At 43.3% G+C, this 21,751-nt stretch overlaps 2 protein-coding genes across 2 annotated transcripts; one reads left to right on the top strand and one right to left on the bottom strand.

The window, feature by feature from the left end:
• Positions 1-5,381: 5,381 nt before the first annotated feature.
• LOC148890717 (tribbles homolog 2-like) lies at positions 5,382-14,608 on the top strand. Its single transcript, XM_089010605.1, has 4 exons — positions 5,382-5,759; positions 7,825-8,100; positions 10,328-10,620; positions 11,649-14,608. Exons 2-4 carry the CDS (start codon positions 7,825-7,827, stop codon positions 12,139-12,141), a joined length of 1,062 nt encoding a protein of 353 aa, XP_088866731.1. The 5' UTR covers positions 5,382-5,759; the 3' UTR covers positions 12,142-14,608.
• Positions 14,609-14,876: 268 nt separating this feature from the next.
• LOC148890718 (snaclec alboaggregin-A subunit beta'-like) lies at positions 14,877-18,849 on the bottom strand. The gene is made up of 7 exons (XM_089010606.1): positions 18,808-18,849; positions 18,651-18,713; positions 18,505-18,532; positions 17,706-17,791; positions 16,295-16,429; positions 15,272-15,365; positions 14,877-15,194 (listed from the first exon to the last, which is right to left on the bottom strand). The coding sequence occupies exons 2-7, from the start codon at positions 18,711-18,713 to the stop codon at positions 15,085-15,087; spliced, it is 516 nt and encodes a 171-aa protein (XP_088866732.1). The 5' UTR covers positions 18,808-18,849; the 3' UTR covers positions 14,877-15,084.
• Positions 18,850-21,751: the final 2,902 nt, after the last annotated feature.

The following is a 21,751-nucleotide window of genomic DNA, read 5'->3' on the forward strand; positions in this document are numbered from 1 at the left end:
TCTGTGACATGGTGTGTGTATGTGTGTGAGTGCGTGCGTGCATGCGTGTGTGTGTATGTGTGCGTGTGTCTGTGTGTGTGTGCGTGCACGTGTGCATGTGTGTGTGTACATGTGTGTATTAGGGGTCGGTAATCAGTTCCCCCTTCACATTGAAATCTTAAAATTGGATATGTGGACGAAGCGCTATTTGCACACTATTGTGTGGCTAACTTTGCTAATAAAGTTATGTGTTGTTTCTGGATCAATTCTGTCATTTGACATATTTAGTACGGTGTGAATATTTTACAAATGGAGGAAAGAAAACAGAGCGGGAGTGGTGGTTTGGTTAGGCATCTGAAGGGAATGGGTTTATTTTTCTGGGAGTGAGAGGGTGTCGAAATAAATTACCAAAATGATCACAAAATGGCCACCTGAAACTAAAATGGTGGACTCCTGAGTTTTGCTATGAAGGTGGGGCAGGAATGGACGACTGATTGTATGGAAGCAAATTGGTTGTGCTTCCTGAATATACTTTTGAAGGGATGCAAGATAGAATGATAAAATGTTTTGGAATCACCCCCCCCTCCCCCAAAAAAAGACAAATCAAGTCCTAAAAAACAAATGCAAGGTAATGGAAAAAAATGGACACCAAATTCACTTGCACACCGAAATGTGACAACTGACAACAAACACAAGTCATGATCTGCATTGAAGCAGATAACTCAATACTAAGGAACAGATGAGACGATGAGGCACACCTGGACAAGACACCCGAGGGAGCAGGCTGGTCCACACAAGTGACACAGCGGATGAAAAAATGTCAGCATTCAAAGTATGACAAGAAAGACAAACCGTGAAAAGAGACACCGGGAATATATGATAAAAATAGTGTGTATCAAAACCCTAAATTCATCCTGTCTACTTGATATCTAATTTAAAGCAGATTCTTTACTTACGAACGCGAAGGCGGAAGTATACGCCGAAACATGTCAGGTATTTGAACACTTATAATACACTGTCTGTAAGTAAAAAATCTGCTTTAAATTAAAACCTTATAAAGTGACATTTTTTTGTGCGACTGCTCCCATTATCACAGCTTCCAATTTTCAAAAACCTTTTCCCGCTCCCTGTTTTATTTTTTTTACTTTATACTTTTGCGTGAAGATAATTTCATATTTAAAGCCCAGATGGGGGTAGAAAAAAAATAGATTTGACACATGCCCCCCACCGCCCCCCCTCCTACCCTTCCATTGCAAATAACAAACAGCATTTGCAATCATGTGCAATAATGCCAGCCTGATGCTCCATCGGTGGAGTCTTGCAATGTTGCCACTTTGGGCTTTATTGAAAAGACGCGAGCAAGTGAGCAAGCCCGGCGTCAGTCTTGACACGTCTCCCCAGGTACGTTGCGTCAGTCCTTCCGTCTTTCGTAACGTCCGCTGCCACTAAAGACTCATTAAGGACCCAGCCAGACTGACTCTAGGCTTTGTCCTCTCGCCCTCCTCACGGCGGGGCTCGGTCAGTCGGCCTCTGACGTGCACGCCGATTGAGTGGCTGGGTGATATGCAAATCGGATTTGATGTTTCCCAATTAGCTCACAACGCCCCCCTCCCCCCCCTCCACCGTCATGACTTTGATGTGGCATGAATGGATTTGTTCTAATTAAGTAACCATTGAATCCAACTACAATAAAATTGCCCCCCACCCAATTATGATGTAATTCAAAACACTGCAATGCAAAGTTTTGATCCGGTACTCAAGAATGTTTTCAATATGAAAATTGATTAGATCTCTAGTTTGGGAAACAACTTTTGTAACTTTTAATAGTAAATGTGTGTTATCGAGAATGAAGAACATGTCTGAATATTTTTGTAGGGCTTGTCTAATGGTGAGTATATAGTTTTGCTTGAATGTTGAATGTTGCTGTGTTCATGACCATTTTGTGTGTAGGACCCTTTTCCTGAGCGTCTTCATCTTTATTAAGTTCGTAGAGTTGCTTGTTCTATAGCCACAAGAGACATAAGCAAGTGTGTTCTTGTGCCGGTCCCAAGCCCGGATAAATACAGAGGGTTGTGGCAGGAAGGGCATCCGAGGTAAGAGCTTCGCTAAAACAAACATGCAAATCAAACTTCTGAAGATGGAGGACACTGATTCCCTGTGGCGACCCCTTGAAGGGAAAAGCCCAAAGGAAAAGAAGTCAAGTGCTTAGCGCGCCGGCTTCACAGTGCAGAGGTCATGAGTTCAAGACCCAGTCTGGCCTCCCAGTGCAAAGTTTTCATGTTCTCCACAGGCCCGCGTGGGTTTTCTCTGGGTTCTCCGGTTTCCTCCCACATTCCACAAACATGCATGGCAGGCTGATTTAACACTCCAAATTGTCCCTAGGTGTGAGTTGGAGAGTGAATGGTTGCTTGTCTCGGTGTTCCCTGCGATTGGCTGGCATCCAATTCAGGGTGTCCCCCACCTCATGCCCGAAGACGGCTCCAGGATCCCCCGCGAGCCTAATGAGGATAAAGCGGTGTGGAAAATGGATAGATAGATAGATAGATAGATAGATAGATAGATAGATAGATAGATAGATAGATAGATAGATAGATAGATAGATAGATAGATAGATAGATAGATAGATAGATAGATAGATAGATAGATAGATAGATAGATAGATAGATAGATAGACGGACAGACGGACGGATGGATGGATGGATGGACAGACAGACAGATATTTTGTCATCTTTATTTAGTATACAGAAGCATGGGAACTGCCAATGACTTGTAATCATTTTTAGCTTCCAAATTAATTCCAATGTATTGACAACTACATTCAAATGGACTTGGTTGCTAACTACTAAAATAATAAGATTCACCCCCCCCCCTCAAACCCCCCCCACCCCCAAATAATTCCCTGAGGTCTTGATTTGGCAGTGTTTATACTCGGGAGAGCGATTGGAAATGTTTGTCTGTTTTTTTGTGTTTAGCCTGCAAGCATGTTTGCGGTAGAACGAATTTGCCAGTCAAATATGTTGACTCAACATTAGCAGTTATCATTTCCCTTATTTGGCCCTTATTCGCATTATTCAACTCATTTGTCCTCATGAGACACCCAATTGAAGAGCACTCTAGTTTGAACATTTCGGGGACTCACGCACTAAATGACATGATCGATTTGCTCACAACGATGTTTTATCCCGTGCGCAGCATGAGGCCTCTCTCAAAGGTCCCGGTGGGGGTGCGCCCGGGCAGGATGCCCTGGAGCTACGCAGGCTGGAGAGCGCCCGGCCGGAAGCGGATTCAAACCACAGGAAGTGGCATCAGGTGGGAGATCAAAGCGGCGCAGGTGGCACCGAAATCCAGAGAAACGAGTGTGCGTTCATGTGCGTCGCTCAGGCCATAGTTAAGTCAGACACTTGGCCTCTGATTTCATCACGTTGCTTATGAAAAAGAGTCAAACACACACACACACACACACGTACACACGCACACACGCACACGCACGCACACACACACACGCACGCACACGCACATGCACACGCACACACACACACACACACACACACACACACACACACACACACACACACACACAAACACTGTTCCTCTGTTTCTTCAATATTTCATCATGTGGCAGAAAGACACGCTAACCACATGAAGATAACCTGCTGCGCGGGTGCATGTGTGTGTGAAGGCCAGCCAAATGTAGTCTTGATTTACTGTAATAATGCAAATAATAGGAATAAATATTTAAAAAAAACAATGTTTTTTTGCATCAATCCAGGAGGCTAGTTTTGAAGGTCCCACGAAAATGATCCTAATATGGACGCTTCAAAACAAAATGTCTTCTTTAAAAGTTTTTATTCATCAAGATGTTCACTCACTATTATGGTGTTGAGTGAAACTGTCTTTGGAGGCTGAAGTTACGAAAAGTTGCGAGGAGATGTTCATCTTGAATGGCCCTGGCAATTGGCCCAAATGACCCTAAAATGGCGGCTTCAAAACATGGCTTTTTTAGGCCCATGTACTCATCGGCACGCCTATCAAGCTGTGTGTTGCTGAATAAGGCTTTCAGGACTGAATTTTGGGTTTAAAAAATCTATATTCAGTATATATAGAGATATATCTCTATATAGATATATATATTTATGCAGATGTCGCTCTCTCTCTCTCTCTCTCTCTCTCTCTCTCTCTCTCTCTCTCTCTCTCTCTCTCTCTCTCTCTCTCTATATATATATATATATATATATATATATATATATATATATATATATATCATATATATATATATTCATATATATATATATATGCTGATGAGTACATGGGCCTAAAAATGAGAATGGCCCGAATATAAGATGGCATCAACATTATTTAAATTATTTAATCCAATATAGGGACATTTGCTTTGCTTCGAAACAAAACAGTAAACTTCATGAATCTTTTGTGATACCATTTATATTTAAGGAAGCAAAAATAATGAATACAAAAGAATGACTCATTAAAAGTAAAACGTAATTTTAGTTGGTAACACAATTTAACATGAAATTGATCGATGGATGAATCCAAATATATTTTTAAATTAATGAATGGGTAGAGTGACATTTAAGGAATAATGTAATACATACACAGAGTCACCAGGTCAACGCAGGGACAGGAAGGAAACCTAAAATCTCATGTGACCTCATTTCCTGTATAGCAGCGGATTGTTTGTTTGCTTGCAAAAATTCTCGCACATCCTGTCCTCGTTCACCCTTTTCTTCCTTTCGTGAGAAAGTGTCAACTTTTTTTTTTTTTTTTTTTTTGGGGTGTGGGGGGATAACTTGTGTAAGGTGTGTCCGTTCACACTGACTACACTAAACCCAATAGGAACACACCTTTACGGCTTGCATAAGTTTGTCATTGAGTCACTATTTTTTTTCGGGAGGGGCGGGGTGTTAGAATAAACATGACAAAAGTGGAAATGTACACGGAGTGTAACTCAAGCATGGTCATGGATTGCAAAAGTTATATAAGTGTTTTGATGGTTAAAAAAGAAAACAACACAAAAACATGGCATGTAGTAACAGCTGATATATTTTAAATAACCCTCCTATTCTATCCAAGCAAAAAGGAGTTCAAAAATTTTACTTCACGATAAACTATTCTTAAAAAAAACAACAATAAATGTCATGGTGTCAATTTCATATCGTGGTCATCTTTTAGTCCGCGGTGTGGAATTATTAGTGAGCCTACTTGTCAAACGGGTAGCGTGTCATTTGTCGATTCGGAAGCTGATGTAATTCGTTTTGTTTGCGAATATGATCGCCTTCTGCTCGTTATGAGGGACGTGTCTGCTGTCTGACGACGATTCCACTCCAGATTGCAACATCGAAACTCCGCCCGATTTGTGACGTAATCACACGAGGAGACCGATTTAACAAAGGCGATCTCGCTCGGCGTTCGTCCCCTCTCGATCTACTCAGTTTGCTGGAAAAGTTCCGCGGGAGTCGACGAAGACTCTGGATTCGTCTATTTGGGTTTTAAACCCAGAATCGAGCAAAAAGGGTGGAAAAAGTCGGCTGTGTGAGCGTCACACCATTTGGATGTAAAACAGTTACTTTTACGTTTTGGTTTCCATCGCGCGAGTCTTGCTCTTTTTGCACAACCGAGAAGCAAGCGTCACACCCCGGCCAGACTGTCCTGTTTGCCCCGGGACGCAACGACTGCTATGGACGCGACGACTTGTCCTTAACGGGACTTGTCGTTGTCCAGCTCCGCCGGGTTCAACAAGATCCGGAGGTGCTCTCCTGTACAAGGTAAAAGAAACTTTAAATAACAAGCAAACTTCACTTCCTAATGCGTTTTTTTATCCACGACTTTACAAAGGTTTCTCAATGTGGTTTGTGGATCACTAGATGTAAAATATCACATCAAAAAGGCAATAAAATAAAATAAATTAAAAATGTGGAATAAAATGATGAAAATAGATACAAAGGCATCGATTGGTCCACATGTTCCCGACGCGATGGTGAAACAATACATCTCAAATGAACAAGAGACAAGCACGGTGCAAGTGGCTCGAGTATCCGTCTCGCAAAAAACGCTTGTTTGCTCAGTTGACCACGAAATATTCTCTAGGCGTCAATGTGAGATTATTTTAAGTCACTTTAAATGTTAAATAGCACCGAGACCTCAATTCACAAGTTTTTTGGTTTGTTTACGAGTTACATACGGGGTTTTGTTCAGTGCGAGCATGTTGTGTAATATCGTCAAAAAAGCAAACACATCAAAAATGTATAATACTTCAGTTAAATGCAAGATTAGTGAAATGTGAACATTTTTTAAAATATCGATGTGACGCTAAAATGTTTAAACAATTGTGTCCAGTTCATACATTCACAAAGAAAGCAATCAACAAAATAATGACTCGACGCTAAGTTTTTTTTAACTGACTCATACTTTAATCAACCAAGAGAAAAAAAAGGTGTTTCACTCACGTAAACTTTTCCAATGAGGCACAGTCATGTCATCTTAATCAGTGGTGGACAGAGTACAGTGTTTTTGATTGATGATTAGTCATAATCAACAATAATCTCTACATTATTCTTATAATCTGATTTATGATTTCCTGGCATGTCTTTTCGTTGCACGTTTATTTAGTAGAGTTTTGTGATATGGAATTTCTTGTTTGTTGTTTGGAATAGGGAGATTGCAAAAACAATTCTACATTAATTTGCAATCATAATATTCATTGTTTAAAACAATGTTTGGACCTAAATTAACCAACCCAGTAAAGGTTTTGACTCCCAGACACTCCAAATCAAATGTAGAAAAACTAAACACAATTTTCATGACATTCACAGGCCTCAAAAAAATTCCCATTGACACATAGTCTTGATTGACGCCGCAAAGTTTAAATCAACCCCGAAAAGTTTTCCTGTGACGCATCATTGTGTTTATAAAGTATTATGAAGTGGCCGTCACGTGGCGCTGAGTGTCTGTGTGTCATAGTGAAACCGCAAGGCCAACAAAAGCACCCTTTCCCGAGTGTGTGTCATAGGATGGTGTTACCATGGTGACTCAGCTTGTTTCACCAGAGCAGTGTCTGTCAACGGGTGTTTCTTTAAAAAGAACGAAAGTGATAAATCAGACTAGTTTTCGGGGAATAGGAGTGCACTGGTGTGTGTGTGTGTGTGTGGTCGCGCATGTGTGCGGTCCCCCACTATTTAAAACAGTTAAAATTATAAAGCGTTGTGCTCTGATGCAACGATCTGAAAGCATCTATCATCTTACAGGAAGTTGCATCATGGAGCCTATAGACGCATAAGCATGGGGCACAGTTGGGGTTGATACCCTCCCCTCTTTTTTTAACTGTACCGATATTTACGAGTTGAGGGGGAACAACAAAGGGCGTCCATCGGTCGAGAATATTGTTTACGATGGCCCAACGTGTCAAGCTGTGTCGATGTCATGACATCGGTTGAAAGGTATTTGCATGCGGCCATGAATGTGCTCATTGGGAGTTCTGTTGTTGCTAACCAAATCAGCAGCAGACTTTCACAATGCTACCCAACATTATTATTTGCACTTTGCTGCTCAAATGAAGCGATTGACGTCCCGGCAAAAAAAAAAAGAAATAAAAAATTTTGGCGTGTCAAATGCCAAAAATGGTGGCAAAACGGTACCGCATGTTTAAATGAAGCAAACGTGTCTCACTCAGCATATAGTTCTCCTTCTGAAATATTTTTCATGTTGAAAATTATGTACTGCTGTCGGTTTTATTTCGAGTCTTTAATTGTGAGTAAAGTTTTGCCATCCTCATCGATGTTGAGTATTTATTGTAAATTTGATGATGTCACAGCCCCTTTCCTCCAATCACAGATGAACGTGGGTGTGGCCGAACGCCGTTTGAAGAGATTACTGGACGAGCCCCAGTCGCCCAAATGCAAAAAAGTCTGCCTGGAATTTCCGCCGCCGCCGCCTCCTCCTGACACGAGCGCAGCGGTTCCCCTCAGCCCGGCTAAAAGTCGCTCCCCTAAGTCCAACCACAGCCAATCAAAAGTCAAGATTGGCCCTTACTTCCTGTTTGAGCGCTGCGAGGGGGAGGACACGTACAGAGCGGTGCACGCCGCCACACGGCAACAATACACGTGTCAGGTAATGTTGCCGTGCATTCAGTCATTCCTTTCTCACCATCCAAAGTCCGGCCCGGGGGCCAAATGCGGCCCGTGGTCAATTTTCATCCGGCCTGCAGCCTCTGTCATAAAATCCAAAACGTCTGGCCAGACATTGGGCAGTATCGCTGTTACCCGTGTGTGCTAAGTGCTGCCATCCAGAGGCTCGATTAAGAATAGCAAATTACTAGATGAGTCATTGACTCAGTGAGTGCCACCATTTTCTAAAATGGCGACAATTACTTCTCTTCAACTGTTACAAAACAAGTTAAAGTATTAAAAAAGTGACGTTGACTCATTCACTGCCATACAATGCAAAAACGCGTCTACCCCCGTGCCGGGGTTTTTGTCATTTTCAGCCAAATTGCAGGACCCACAGAATATTGAGTTTTACCAGTACATAAAGATTCATTCCTGCATAAGAAACTTTAGACTCTCTTCTTTCATCAGAAAAAAAAGTTGATGCCGATCTTATTTGGCTCGGGGTTGGTGCCCGCGAGAAAAAACAACACCCCAACAAATTCAGGAATGGCGCTCCGCTTCATGCTTTGCAATTCCTGAATACATTTGGGAATGACAGTGAATGAGTTATGTGAATATTCCATTTCAATGTTCAATGTCAATTCAATTTTGATATACATGTTTCAAATGAACCAAAACACATGCTTAAGATAGCTGAAATTAAAATATAAAAAGCAAATGTGAAACAAAGAATGGCTCGCTGAAATGGATTTAAATTAATTGCTGTTATATGTAAAGAGCATCTGCCAATGTTGCCCCCCCCCCCTACATTTTTAACACACCAAATCTGGCCCCTTTTGCCAAAAGTTTGGACACCCCTGGACTATACAGTGGAGTGTGGAAATAGGTAACATAATTCCCCGACTATTGAGTGCACCTGATTATAAGCCTCACCCAGTACATTTTCCAAGGAAAAAACATTTTGTACATACATAAACTGCACCCGTCTATAATCTGCATGTTTATAAAGAAAGACAGTGAAAAAGTTGTAATAATATACCGTATCCTTTGTTTCAAAACATTGCCTGTAACACGGCAGTAACACTGCAAGCATTACGGTAGTAACACAGTCCTCACAGGCCTGGTTACAAAAACATGAGAGCCATCCTCATCTTCCTCCTGTAAACTGGAACCATGGAAGTCTTCGGATTGGAATAGCGTCCGATATTCCTCGCCACACACGCTCTCATTCTCTCTTTCGTTGTCGCATTAAGTGTCACTTTCATCCTGAGCTAAAGTCACTCCTGAGCTTGTGCTATCCTCTCCGTCACGCAGCAGACCGGCTTTTCGAAAGCCATTGGCGATGGTTGATTGTTTTTTCACACTGCTCCACGCTGGCAGGATCCACTGGCAGACTTGCAAAAGTTGCTCTTCGCATACGGCCAGTTTTGGTCAACGATTTCTCGCGGCTGGTTATCCAAGCCTCCCATTCAACTCAGAGGGACACTTTGAATGCACGATTCACACGCAAAGTTACATTCGACTTGCGTCTTCCACGTCACATTATTCGCTCCTTTAGTGCTCGAGCGCCCTTGGCAGTCGGTAGGAAGAAAAAAAATGCATAAATTGGTCGTATTGTTGCATAAATCGCAGGGTTGAAAACTTGTGACAAAAGTCACGGCTTATAATAGTAATAATAATACATTTCATTTTTAAGCGCCTTTCAAAACTCTCAAGGTCACTTTACAGTCACTGGATCAGTTTTTCTGTGGGTGAGCAGCGGCAGCCACACGCGCCAGCGTTCACTCAACCGGGAATAACTCAAATAAATACAAAACTGGCTAGCTAGCTAATAGATAGCCATCAGAAAGCCAGCTAGCTAATAGATAGCCAATAGATAGCCAAGTAGCTCGCTAGCCATTTGATCGCTCGTCGATAGCCAGCGAGCAAGATAACTTATAGATAGCCCACTAGCTAGCTAGCTAATAGATAGCCAGCTAACTAGCCAGCCAGCTAGCCACTAGATAGCTAATAGATAGCCAGCTAGCTAGCTAATAGATGGCTAATAGATAGCCAGCAAACCAGCCAGCCACCAGATAGCTAATAGATAGCCAGCTAGCTATCTAATAGATAGCTAATTAATACAATGATCCCCCTTCTTCTTTGCCCCACCTTCTAGTCCAGAAATTACGGCAAATAGATCGATGCGTGCTTCCCTCGCCTAACCTTTCTGGTTACCACGGTTACAGGTCTTGCCCCCGCACGGTTACCAAGAGAAGTTGGCGGCCTACGCCCGACTGGGACGCCATGACAACATCAGCGGACTCCTGGATACGGTGATCCGTCCGGATGGCGCTTACCTGTTCCTGCCGCCTCATCACGGCGACATGCACGCGTACGTGCGCGGCACAAAGCGCATCGGCGAGGAGGAAGCGGGCCCCCTGTTTGCGCAGATGCTCGAGGCCGTGGCGCACTGCCACCGCAGCGGTGTGGTGCTCAGGGACGTCAAGCTGCGCCGCTTTGTCTTCACTGACAGATTCAGGTGAGTCCGAGCGAAGCCCAGGTAGCCTTTTTTTTGGAGGGAGTGGGACTTTTTAACTCATTCACTGCCATTCCTGAATTAATTCGGGATCTGGTTTTTCTTGCGGGTGGACCTCTGGCAATTTTTTTTCCATTCCACAAGGGGGCAGCTGTTGTTAAAGCACTATAAAAATCAATATGTATGCATTGTAGCGTATTTTGTACAGCTGCCCCAATTTTCAGCTCAGATAACTCCAGACCCAAATAACTTGGGAATTAACTCTTTTTTTTCTGATGAAAGAAGAGTGTCTAAGGTTATTTTTGTAGCGATAGATCCTAGATTGATATTTAAATCGGTCTATTTGTCTGACTATCTATCCGAGTTACTTTTGGGTTGAGTGAATGCTGGCGCGTGTGGCTGCCGCTGCTCACCCACAGAAAAACATATCCTGTGACTGTAAAGTGACCTTGAGAGTTTTGAAAGCACCTTAAAAATGAAATGTATTATTATTATTATTATTATTATTATTATTATTATTATTATTATTATTATTATTATGCCGAATTGAATGTTTATGTAGTCCTAAAACTCAATGTTCTGTGGGTCCTGCAATTGGAGTGAAAATGACAAAAACCCTGGCACTGGAGTGGACACATTTTTTCACATTGTCTTGCAGCGAATATGTTAACGGCCATTTGAACGCAGTTGCTAAATAAAACAGCAGCACCTACCTATTATTATTAATATTATTAATAATAATAATAATAATACATTTTATTTTTAAGTGCCTTTCAAAACTCTCAAGGTCACTTTACAGTCAGAGTTTAAGTTTTTTTTCTGTGGGTGAGCAGCAGCAGCCACACGCGCCGGCATTCACTCAACCCGGAACTAACTCAAATAGCTAGAAAGCTTGCTAATGAATAGCTAATAGCTAGCCACTTAACCTCATGACAGTCACCAGCCAATCACAAGGCACAATGATTGAAACTCACAATTCCGAGACTTTTAATAAGAAACAAAGCGCTGACGTGAGCCGTGGTTCCCCGCAGGACCCGCGTGGCCCTCCTTGGCCTCAACGACTGCGTCCTCCTCCAGCCCGGCGATTCAGACTCCCTCTCGGACCGCCACGGCTGCCCCGCCTACGTGGGCCCAGAGCTTCTCGCCAGCGGCAAGGCATCCTACTCGGGCTGCGCCGCCGACGTCTGGAGCCTGGGCGTGTCCCTGTACACCATGCTGATGGGACGCTACCCCTTCCAGGACACCCGGCCCGCCGCCCTCTTCGCCAAGATCCGGCGCGGAGCCTTCGGCCTCCCCGTTTGGCTGTCTCCGCCAGCCAAGTGCTTGATTGCATGCATGCTGCGGAAGTCCCCCGCCGAACGCCTGCGGGCGTCGGAGTTGCTGATGCACCCGTGGTTGAGCGCTCGCCGCGCCGCAACGCCGCACGCGATCCTGCTGCGCGCTTCGTCCCGGGCGCCCGAATTGAAGCACGGGGATGACGAAAGCGGTGACCAGGTGGTGCCCACATGCACCCAAAAGCACTAACGAAACAATCGCAAATTTAGTCCTGGATTACTTGAGTCTCAAGTGCCTTCAACACCCCCCCGATCCCCCAGCAGTATCGGCTCTTTATCTAACAGCAAAACTGTACACAAAATCCTCATTTGTGTTCTCAAAGTAGGGACGGTAAATATTGTATATTCGTATTTTCGATAGGAAAATAACATAACACCCCTCGCCCTCCTTCCCAGAAGGTTTTCAATTCTCCATGAAGGTGACATAATGGTAGAAACGCAACCTATCGCAGTCAGTGCCGATAAAGTGCTGGTCAGACCTCTGGCAACTTTTTTTTTCCCTTCCGCGAGGGGGCAGCAATTGCTTTTTGTCCATGTTCGCGCTTTGTTACAGCTTCAGCTGTTATTAAAGCGCTATATAAATCATAGCCACTTTTTCGGAACACCATTTTTGCCGAAATGAAACTCAACTTGCTTCAACAGGGAGCCTTGAGCAGATTGGTGGCAAGGCATGACTGTAGTTTTGTCTGACTGAAATGCCGCAAACCACATCGACATAGTTCATTGCTGCAAGAAAATGGTGGCAAAACACTATTTTAGTTTAAATACAATTTCCGGTGGTCTCCCAAAAGACCCCAAAACATCAATGTGAGCGAATGGGGAGTTATGTGAAACACCCTTAAAGGACAACCGACGTCTTTGGACAAGTTGTGTCCATAATTTGTAAAATGGCTTCAAAAGACTTCTACTGAGCGTATTTTACAAAGATTCCACCACATATAGCTATGTTGTCACTGAAGGAATGCCCCTGACCGAAAAAAGGACACATTGGAGCAGTCCTTCCATCACGTCAATGCATTTTGTTGTACATTGTTTGGTTTGAAAACTTCGTGTAGCACCAAAAAGAGGCAGAAGAGGGCGACAAAGCTCAAAATGGCACAGAATAAATTCTTTAATTGATTGCAAACATGTATGCTTTCCTCTTCAGAACTATTTGAATCATATTCATAACTGGATGAGTAACAAGAAAGCATATTCTCCGAATCTGAAGCCATTGTCATTGTTTTGATTCTCGAGCAAGGCAAGATGTCTTGAAGTGACGCCACGAACAAGGGGGCGGACCTTCTGAAACTGGCTACTTCCGGGTTCATTTTTTTTTGCAGATTTTGGACACTTTAAGTCATTTTTATTGGTGTTTTGCATTTGACTAAAAATATCATACTGCATGTTTTGGGCATTTTAGATGCTATAAAACGTTTTTCTGATGTCAGGAAACAAAAAGTGATCTCGGTTGTCCTTTAAAGGACAACCGACACGCCTCCCGACAAGTTGTGTCTATAATTTGTAAAATGGCTTCAAAAGACTTCTACTGAGCGTATTTTACAAAGACTTCCATTCTGGAAGTCTTGTGAGGACTCGTCACCAACTCTAAAACGTCACTGAAGGAACGCCCCTGACGGAGAAAGGACACATTGTGGTAGTCCTTTCATCACGTCAATGCATTTTGCGGTACTTTGTTTGGCCTGAAAACTTCATGTTGATGGCAGAATTAGAAGGAAACATAAATAACGCGATGGTGAATCGTTGTGTGTTGCACCGAGCAGCTATTTGCTATTCGCTGACAGAAATTCTAAGGACATAATCAGCCCGTTTCCACAGACTTTGTTGCCATCTTCTGCCTCTTTTGGGTGCTACATCCCCCCCCCAAATACTTCAAAATCACACGGAATAAATTATGTAATCAATTGCAAACATGTATGCTTTCCTCTTCAGAACTATGTGAATCACATTAATAACTGGATGAGTAACAAGTAAGCATATTCTCTGAATCTGAAGCCATTGTTTTGATTCTCGAACAAGGCAAGACGTCTTGGCGTGACACCACGAACAAGGGGGCGGGATCTTCTGAAACTGACCACGTCCGGTTTCAAATTGAAGTACTTTTTCGACACGTTAAGTCTTTTTTATTGGTGTTTTGCATTTGAGTACAAATATCATACTGCGTGTTTTGGGTATTTTAGATGCTATAGAACTTTTTTCTGATGGCAGTGAGGAAACAAAAAAAGTGATGTCGACTGTCCTTTAAGTGCCACTAAATGGCGCCAAATCAGTGTTGGAATTCAAATTTACAGAGGATGTCAATTACTATTTACAATTTGTGTTAAGTATTTGATCATGTCAGTGAAAGGTTTTCGTCAGATTTATCACTCAGCACCACTAGACTTGGACGTGGGTGTTCCGCAAGGTTCTGTGCGTTCAAGTTAACGTCCTGGGGAGCTCGGTTGCATACACATCGTCTACCTCGGTTCCTGTATTTTGCTTTGTCGTCCCTAAGCAGACTGACACGCGACCTCTCCGCAAAAGCGTTGTGTGATAACACGCCAAAAGGCTCGTTTACTCCCAAAACAAAGCGACTTTGGAAGCAGGCGGTGATCGCCAGAATCCCGCCGTAGCACGCTCAACAGCTGTACAGTGAATAAAAAAAAAGTTACAACCTACTCTTGTTTTTTTGTCTTTTTTACTGCACAAACTTTTTGGAGAATTGTTAAAAATAACGTCGAACTTAACTGAATGTCAAATTGCTCAAGTCAATTCAGCAAAAAACAACAAAAATGAGATCCCGGGGTGGTCCAATGTGGCTGTGGCCGATACAGAATGTTATAGTTAATCACGAATTGGTGTGACGGGGCGGGGGTGCTAGAACCCCCCCCCCCCCCCCCCAAAAGCAGATGTATTGCAAAAAAATCATTTTTAATGTCGATCAAATATATGCATGCGTCTGTTTTATTGAACCGATGTAAGATCCCCCAACTACAATATACAACCACAAACAGACAGTGACCCCTAACCCCTTCCTCCGACCTTCCACCTTTGTAAATGGCTCTCTTGCATAACATTCCCCAAGAAAATTCATTCGATTCTCATTAAGTGGCATCGGAGCAACGGGAAATGTTGCTATTGGGCAACATTTCCTTCAGAGCGCCAACACGTCTTCGGCGACGCAGAGCGACACGCACTGCCTGATGTCGCGGGCGCAAATGTACGTCATGGCTGTGGCGCATTCGGCCTCACTCCAAGCGAAACCTGCAATACAAAGGCAATTAGCCTGATGGGTAAGTTTTTCAGAAGATTAACTGAATCGGGCGAGGAACACTTTTTACCGTCGGTCTGGATTGCTATACAGTTGTTAGCGGGGTTTGCCAGTTGAGATTCGGCAAACTCCGTTTCCGAGCCGTCAGTCCACGTCGCGGTGATCTTGGGACGGGGGGGGGGAGAAATCAGTTACTCGGGTTTCATTGAGCTCGAATGGGGATAAAAAAAAACAGGCAATTGTGTGAAAGTGGGAATTAAATGCTGAATGTGTGTGGTTGAAATCAGTGTTTCACTGTTTTCTTACAGTAAAAATAAATCTCACATTTAAACCCGCCCCTTACATCCCCAGGTATATTTCTTTTTTTGGGGGGAGGTCATTTTCCTAAATTTACATGTAGTGTTAACATAATTATAAATATACCTTTTCAGAATACAAGCTTTTTAAAACAAATTTCTATTATTTATTTTTTACTGTACTGTATTTCTCGGGCTAACAAATCTGCTCACCTACAATTTGTTTCTAAACGTACTCATCCCTAATATTTTTTATTAACATTATTAATGTTTTTATTGAGGCTCATTTTATTTACATAATTATTTTTTGAAGGATATCAAAACATTCGTCAAACGAACTGAACGAACTGTCACCTATTTATTTCTTCTGCCTTCAATTGCCCCACAAGAACGAAGAAATGTATTAAAATTTAGATATGTTGTGTGGTGGCGGTGACCACAAGTTACTCCATTTTGACTCGTTCACTGCCATTCCTGAATTTATTTGGAAATTGAAAAGCATGACGTGGAGCGCCATTCCCGAACTTGTTTGGGTTTTGGTTTTCTTGTGAGGGAGTGCGGATCAAGCTCCAGTCAGACCTCTGGCAATGCTTTTTCCCTCCCACAAGGGGACAGCATTTGCCTTTTGTACAGCCGTCCCCATTTCAAGCGCAGATAACTCCAGCCACATACTACTTGGGTGGACACATTTTTGCATGTCGTCTGACAGTGAATGAGTTAATGTTTGTGATCACAGAGAACGTCGTGAACCTATAGGAGGTTTGAGAAGCACTGCTTTAAATAGATCAATGTTTCACCGCTGAACCAGTCTTTGAGTATCCAATCCAGATGGCAATCGCATCGAGAGACAGTTTGGTGAGCTCGTTGACCAGGGCCAGCTCTATATCGCTGTGGATGGACACCAGATTGCCACGAAGAAAGTTGCAGGATATCTAATTGAAGAAATAAAACATTTCAAAGATCATCTCATGCACAATATAGTGGTGTTAAGTCAGTCAAGTGAATCATCTTTTCCGATTGAAATGCAAATAAACCAAGTTCAGTGACTTAACCCATGGGAATAATAGTACAAACGCTGCCCGACTTACGAACAGCCGAGTTACAAACGACGGTACATCCAAAGTTTTTTGCAGGCATGTTGAAAAATGTTCGGACAGAGATGCTGTAAGATTTTGTATTGCGCGCCTTTTTCCGGCTGAGCTCGCTTGCGATTGGCTGTATACGATGCTTCACGCACACGCACAAAGACACATTGGAGGTTTTAAGGGCTGGATGTTTGTTTACATGACAGACACCAGGGCTGACCAATCAGCGGCCAGCTATGCTGAAGCGTTGCCAACCAGTTGAGGCCCCGGTCCTCCAAGCTCGCTTATGATTGGCTGTGTAGAGTATGTGGGCGGGGAGGAAAGCCCTTTTCCCAGTTGAGGTTCCGAGGAGGAGGGGACGCATAACAAAAAGTAACGGCTGCTGGCACACAATGCAGTAATTACGGGCCAGCAGCTTCAGTATTGGCTTACTGAAGACTGAAGGATATATGGCGTCGTACTACAGTAGGTGTGAATTTATTTTACGACTTTTAGAGTATCTGTGTTTTATACTTCCCCGTTCAGTGTTTGCCTTCAACATACATTCCATACAAAATATAGCACAGAAGCAGCCTATGAACAAATTCACCTTACGAAAGATCGCGTGGAAAGTATCTCGTTCGCAAGGTGGGGAGCGTCTGTCGTTCTATCCTCAGACAGGATGAAGAACACAGTACTGTGAGAACTGTGATAGTTTATGTGTGTTACTCCACCGTTTGTGGTTAAATCTTAGTTTTTGTAAAAGCCTCACAAAAACATGGCAACTTGAGATGGGATCTTTAGCCTTTATGGAGCATTTTTCATGAGATGCTAGCATCAAGTTGCGGGGGTGTTCTTAAATGATCTTGCTGGGGTATATGACATACACAACGAGTTATTCTCTTCGTTGTATGTTTAGTTTGGCAGTCAGCGGCAACTTGAATTGTTTTTAAATGCAGTCAAGCCACATTCCCGTTTGTTCAATTGCTGCCTTTTGTGAGTAGAATTGAGTTCATAACTCGGAGCGACAAAAAAATGCATGGAAAAACTCAGAAGTGAGTCTCTCGAGGACCAGTATGACAGAGTTATATATAAGTGTGTTGAGCCATTTATGTTAATACGACTGTCGGGAGTTCTTTGCTACCTCTGCTTGTTCAAATGTCGCAGGATTATTTTGGTAGATGAAACAACGATTGTTCAACTGAGTCCATCCCGCCGGGCATCGATCACCTGCGAGAAAACAAGTCAGCATTTGTTTCATTCAGTATCAACTTTCTTTTGTACATGGTCAAGATGAGACATTGTCACAAATGATCCAGAAACATATTTGCGGTCCACTCGTCGGACAATTCACCTATTCCCATTTTTATTGATGAGAATCGTCCTGCGCTATGAGCTCGGAAACACCCTGATATGTTGTCAAAGCAGTTGTGGAGGAAGCAGTGTCAATGAAATATGTTGAAGTAATCATCGGCAATGTCTCAATGGATTCATGCTTGCCTCTTGTCTGATTCCACTCATACCTTGCTGAGATTCTCACTCCCGCATCAACCAAGGTGTGCTACAATGCGCGATAATTAGCCTCCTTATCTTCATTGACACAGCTTCAGTTTCAACATTCAGGCCCCAAAGACAGTTTTACAGATCTATGTTAAGTCTGGTTGCTAAATTAAAATGAAAAATCGTCAATTAAGCACTCAAGAAGCCATGCTTGAAAAGACGAGGATGTCCGAAAAAGGTCAAAGTCAGAAACAGTTCAGCTTCTGGCGGAATTGGTAAACTCCATGCATTGTGTCCGACGCTACAGAACTCAAGTTATGCATACGAGATAGATACACGGCAGCGATCGGAGATTTGGACATCGCTCGTGGGTGAATCTCAATAACTCACAATCGCAGAAACTTGACACTGAAATAATTAGAAGTCATGGGTAGCCTACATACTTTGCGTCTGTGTTCCTTCCTGAGCAGACTGTAATGACAAAGGACACCTTGTTTAACACAAACGCAGCGACTGATGTTGTGCTTTCAACATTGTGAATTTATGATTATTAGCCATCATCAATCATGAAGAGTCCGTTTTGACTTACAGTTCCAGTCAGCAGGTGGCCGATTCCACAGAGGAAGAACAATAAGCAGAGACCACACGCCATCTGGGGAGTGACACACCAATGCATCGTGTTCCATTTAACATCAATAACAATTGTCGGAGAAAAGAAGAGTAAAAAAAAAGAGCACAGCCTTTACCTTTTGCAGTGGAGATGCTCAGAGAGGAAGGATAGCGAGGAGTCGTCTTTATATAAGGTGGACGAGATGTCACATGACTCCCCAGACAGGTTCTGCCACAAAAACAAACACAAGTCATCGTGGTATACAATTTGTCAAAACGTGTTTGGAGGTATAAACCAACGGCCGTGTCTCCGTGCCATACGGTTCCGTGGCTGCTTCGGACGCATTCAAGCAAAGAGGCACATAACCAAATGGTAAAATAGGTCAATTAACCAGGATGACACCACCTTCTAACAAAGTTCTTTTGCGTTTCAGGGGTCACTCCTGAAGACTTTCTCTGACTCTGTGGTCGCTTCAGCCATCCACTATGAAATTGTCTGCATGCTGATCAGGCAGCATCACCACAGAAAAAGAGTGGAGCGCCTGGTCAAGAGGGCGAGGTCTGTCCTGGGCTGCTCGCTGGACTCTGGAGGAGATGGGCAACAGACGGATGCTAGCCTAACTAAAACTATGACGGACAGCCCCTCCCACCCCTTCCTGCCGACCCTGACAGCCGCGGGTAGCTCTTTCAGCTAGAGACTGTTACACACGCGCTGCAAGAAGGAGAGGTATCGCCGCTCGTTCCTACCGACTGCTGCCAGGCTTCTTAATAATCACACATGAAAAAATAACCTGAACTCTTGCATTGTAAATAGCACAGTACGTCACCTTATAGTTGTAGTATTAAGTTCATCCTGTCTACATGATATCTAATTTACAACTGATTCTTGTCTTACAGACAGTGTTTTTTCGGTGTTCAATTACCTGACAGCGGCCCGGTAGTCAAGTGGTTAGCACACCGGCTTCACAGTGCAGAGGTCGCCGGTTCGCGTCCCGGTCCGGCCTCCCTGTGTGGAGTTTGCATGTTCTCCCCGGACCTGCGTGGGTTTTCTCCAGGTACTCCGGTTTCCTCCCACACTCCAAAAACATGCATGGCAGGCAGATTGACCACTCCAAATTGTCCCTAGGTGTGAGTGTGAGAGTGACTGTTGTATGTCTTTGTGTGCCCTGCGATTGGCTGGTAACCAATTCAGGGTGTCCCCCGCCTCGTGCCCAAAGACAGCTGAGATAGGCTCCAGCAACCCCCGCGACACTAATGAGGAATAAGTGGTACGGAAAATGAGATGAGATGAGAATTACCTGACACTCTTGGACACTGACTAAGGCGGAAGTATACGCCGAAACATGTCAGGTAATTGAACACCGACAAGACTGTCCGTAAGAAAAGAATCTGTTGTAAATAAGTCACCTTATGTTGACTCAATACGGTTTCATATATCAAATATGTTTTTTTTATACTTGCACTATGTACAGTTCTTTATGAAACATTTTTGCAAAGTTATGCATTTCAGTCCTCTGACATTTCTATGCTTTGAATACTTTGTTTTTATGTTTTCACCCCTCGCCCTACCTCCTTTCAAATTGCTGCTGCTGTGGATTGCAAATATTCCCATTGTGGGATGATTAAAGGCTTTCTGATTCTGAAATAAAAGCTTGGAATTTTATTTTGTGCAAGATCAAGAGAAATCATTCAGTTCTAATGAAGGGGCATCCGAGCAACGGGAAATGTTGCTATTCAGAAACATTTCCTTTAGAACGTCATTACATCTTCGGCGACGCAGAGCGACATGCACTGCCTGACGTCGCGGGCGCAAATGTAAGTCAAGTCTGTTGCACATTCACTCCAGATGAAACCTGCAATATAAAATGCACACAAGGAAATTAGCCTGATCGCCAAGTTTTTCAGAAGATGAAATATGATGTCCACAATGGAAGTCAATCGGATGAAGGAAGAATAGTTTTTACCATCAGTCTGGATTGCTACACAGCTGTCATCGAGGATGTTTTGCAGTTGAGATTCGGCAAACTCTGCTTGCACTACTTTTCGCGATACACACCCACCACGGCTGGCGGAGTGCTCTTCGGATCTGGCGGAGTGATCTTCAGCGGAAGCACACGACCGACCAACGCTCCAGCCGGCGCTACTTTCCACGCCCCCTCTCTCTGAATTCACATGTCAATCGCCTCCGAAGAGCTTTTTGCAGATAATTTTACTATTATAGGACCAAAAAAAACCACCACAGGCTTGTGTTCAGCTGGAGAAGACACAAAAAATAAAATCACCGTCGAGGAGAAGGAGATCATTGAGAAACACGAACGAGGTGTGCGTTTGTGGCATCACGTGCACACCGCAGCTGTCATGTGAATCTCAGCCTGACACATCTCTCACGCTGTGTGTCACTTCCCTGAGAGTAACATTCTCCATTTCCACCATTGCCACCATCCTTCGCCTAAAAGCTTTACAGTGTAAAGCTTCAGCGACTCGTTGAAATGAAATGAAATTGTGTCGCGAGCGGCGGCGCTGCCCCAGCTGTCAACTCGCACGTGACAATTTCGGCGTCATTAGTCACGTGAAAGCATCGACTAAATAATGCCTTGGTGTAAAGTTTACACAACACTGTAAAGCTTTTAGGCGAATGATGGTGGCAATGGTGGAAATGAAGAATAGTACTCTCAGGGAAGTGACACACAGCGTGAGAGATGTGTCAGGCTACAGATGACAATTATTTGGACAGAATTTTCAACAGTTGTCAGAGTTATGTGCTGAAAAGCCAAATATCTAGACTGAAAAGAGAGCAACTTACAGGCAAGACTCGAGCCCAACTAATTAATATTGTGTCAAACTACATTGAAATAGCTGAATTACAGCTAGAAGATGGACGAATATCTGATTTGCTACGTGTAAAGGACTTGATTGAAGGTATAAAAGATTTTGAACTATGAATAGCCAAACCAAGTGGAAAAGGTGAAGATGCAGTGTGAAAGAGAAGCATAGTGCCCCAGACACTGCCCCCTGGCGCAAAGATTTCAAGATATCTGGACAAATAGGTGAGCTTGGACAAAAAGATAAACTCACATTTCC

This window comes from Hippocampus bargibanti, linkage group LG12 (assembly GCF_051943395.1).
Source record: "Hippocampus bargibanti isolate YZ-2025 linkage group LG12, ASM5194339v1, whole genome shotgun sequence".
In the NCBI taxonomy this organism is placed as follows: Eukaryota; Metazoa; Chordata; class Actinopteri; order Syngnathiformes; family Syngnathidae; genus Hippocampus; species Hippocampus bargibanti.

Excerpts from the sequence above, each read along its gene's own strand:
- LOC148890717 (XM_089010605.1), top strand. The coding sequence starts at position 7,825 with ATGAACGTGGGTGTGGCCGAACGCCGTTTGAAGAGATTACTGGACGAG. Across the intron at positions 8,101-10,327 it reads GGCAACAATACACGTGTCAG|GTCTTGCCCCCGCACGGTTA; the intron begins GTAATGTTGCCG and ends CCACGGTTACAG. Across the intron at positions 10,621-11,648 it reads GTCTTCACTGACAGATTCAG|GACCCGCGTGGCCCTCCTTG; the intron begins GTGAGTCCGAGC and ends GGTTCCCCGCAG.
- LOC148890718 (XM_089010606.1), bottom strand. The coding sequence starts at position 18,713 with ATGGCGTGTGGTCTCTGCTTATTGTTCTTCCTCTGTGGAATCGGCCAC. Across the intron at positions 16,430-17,705 it reads CGACATTTGAACAAGCAGAG|ATATCCTGCAACTTTCTTCG; the intron begins GTAGCAAAGAAC and ends TTCTTCAATTAG. Across the intron at positions 15,366-16,294 it reads ACTCAAAGACTGGTTCAGCG|ATCACCGCGACGTGGACTGA; the intron begins GTGAAACATTGA and ends CCCCGTCCCAAG.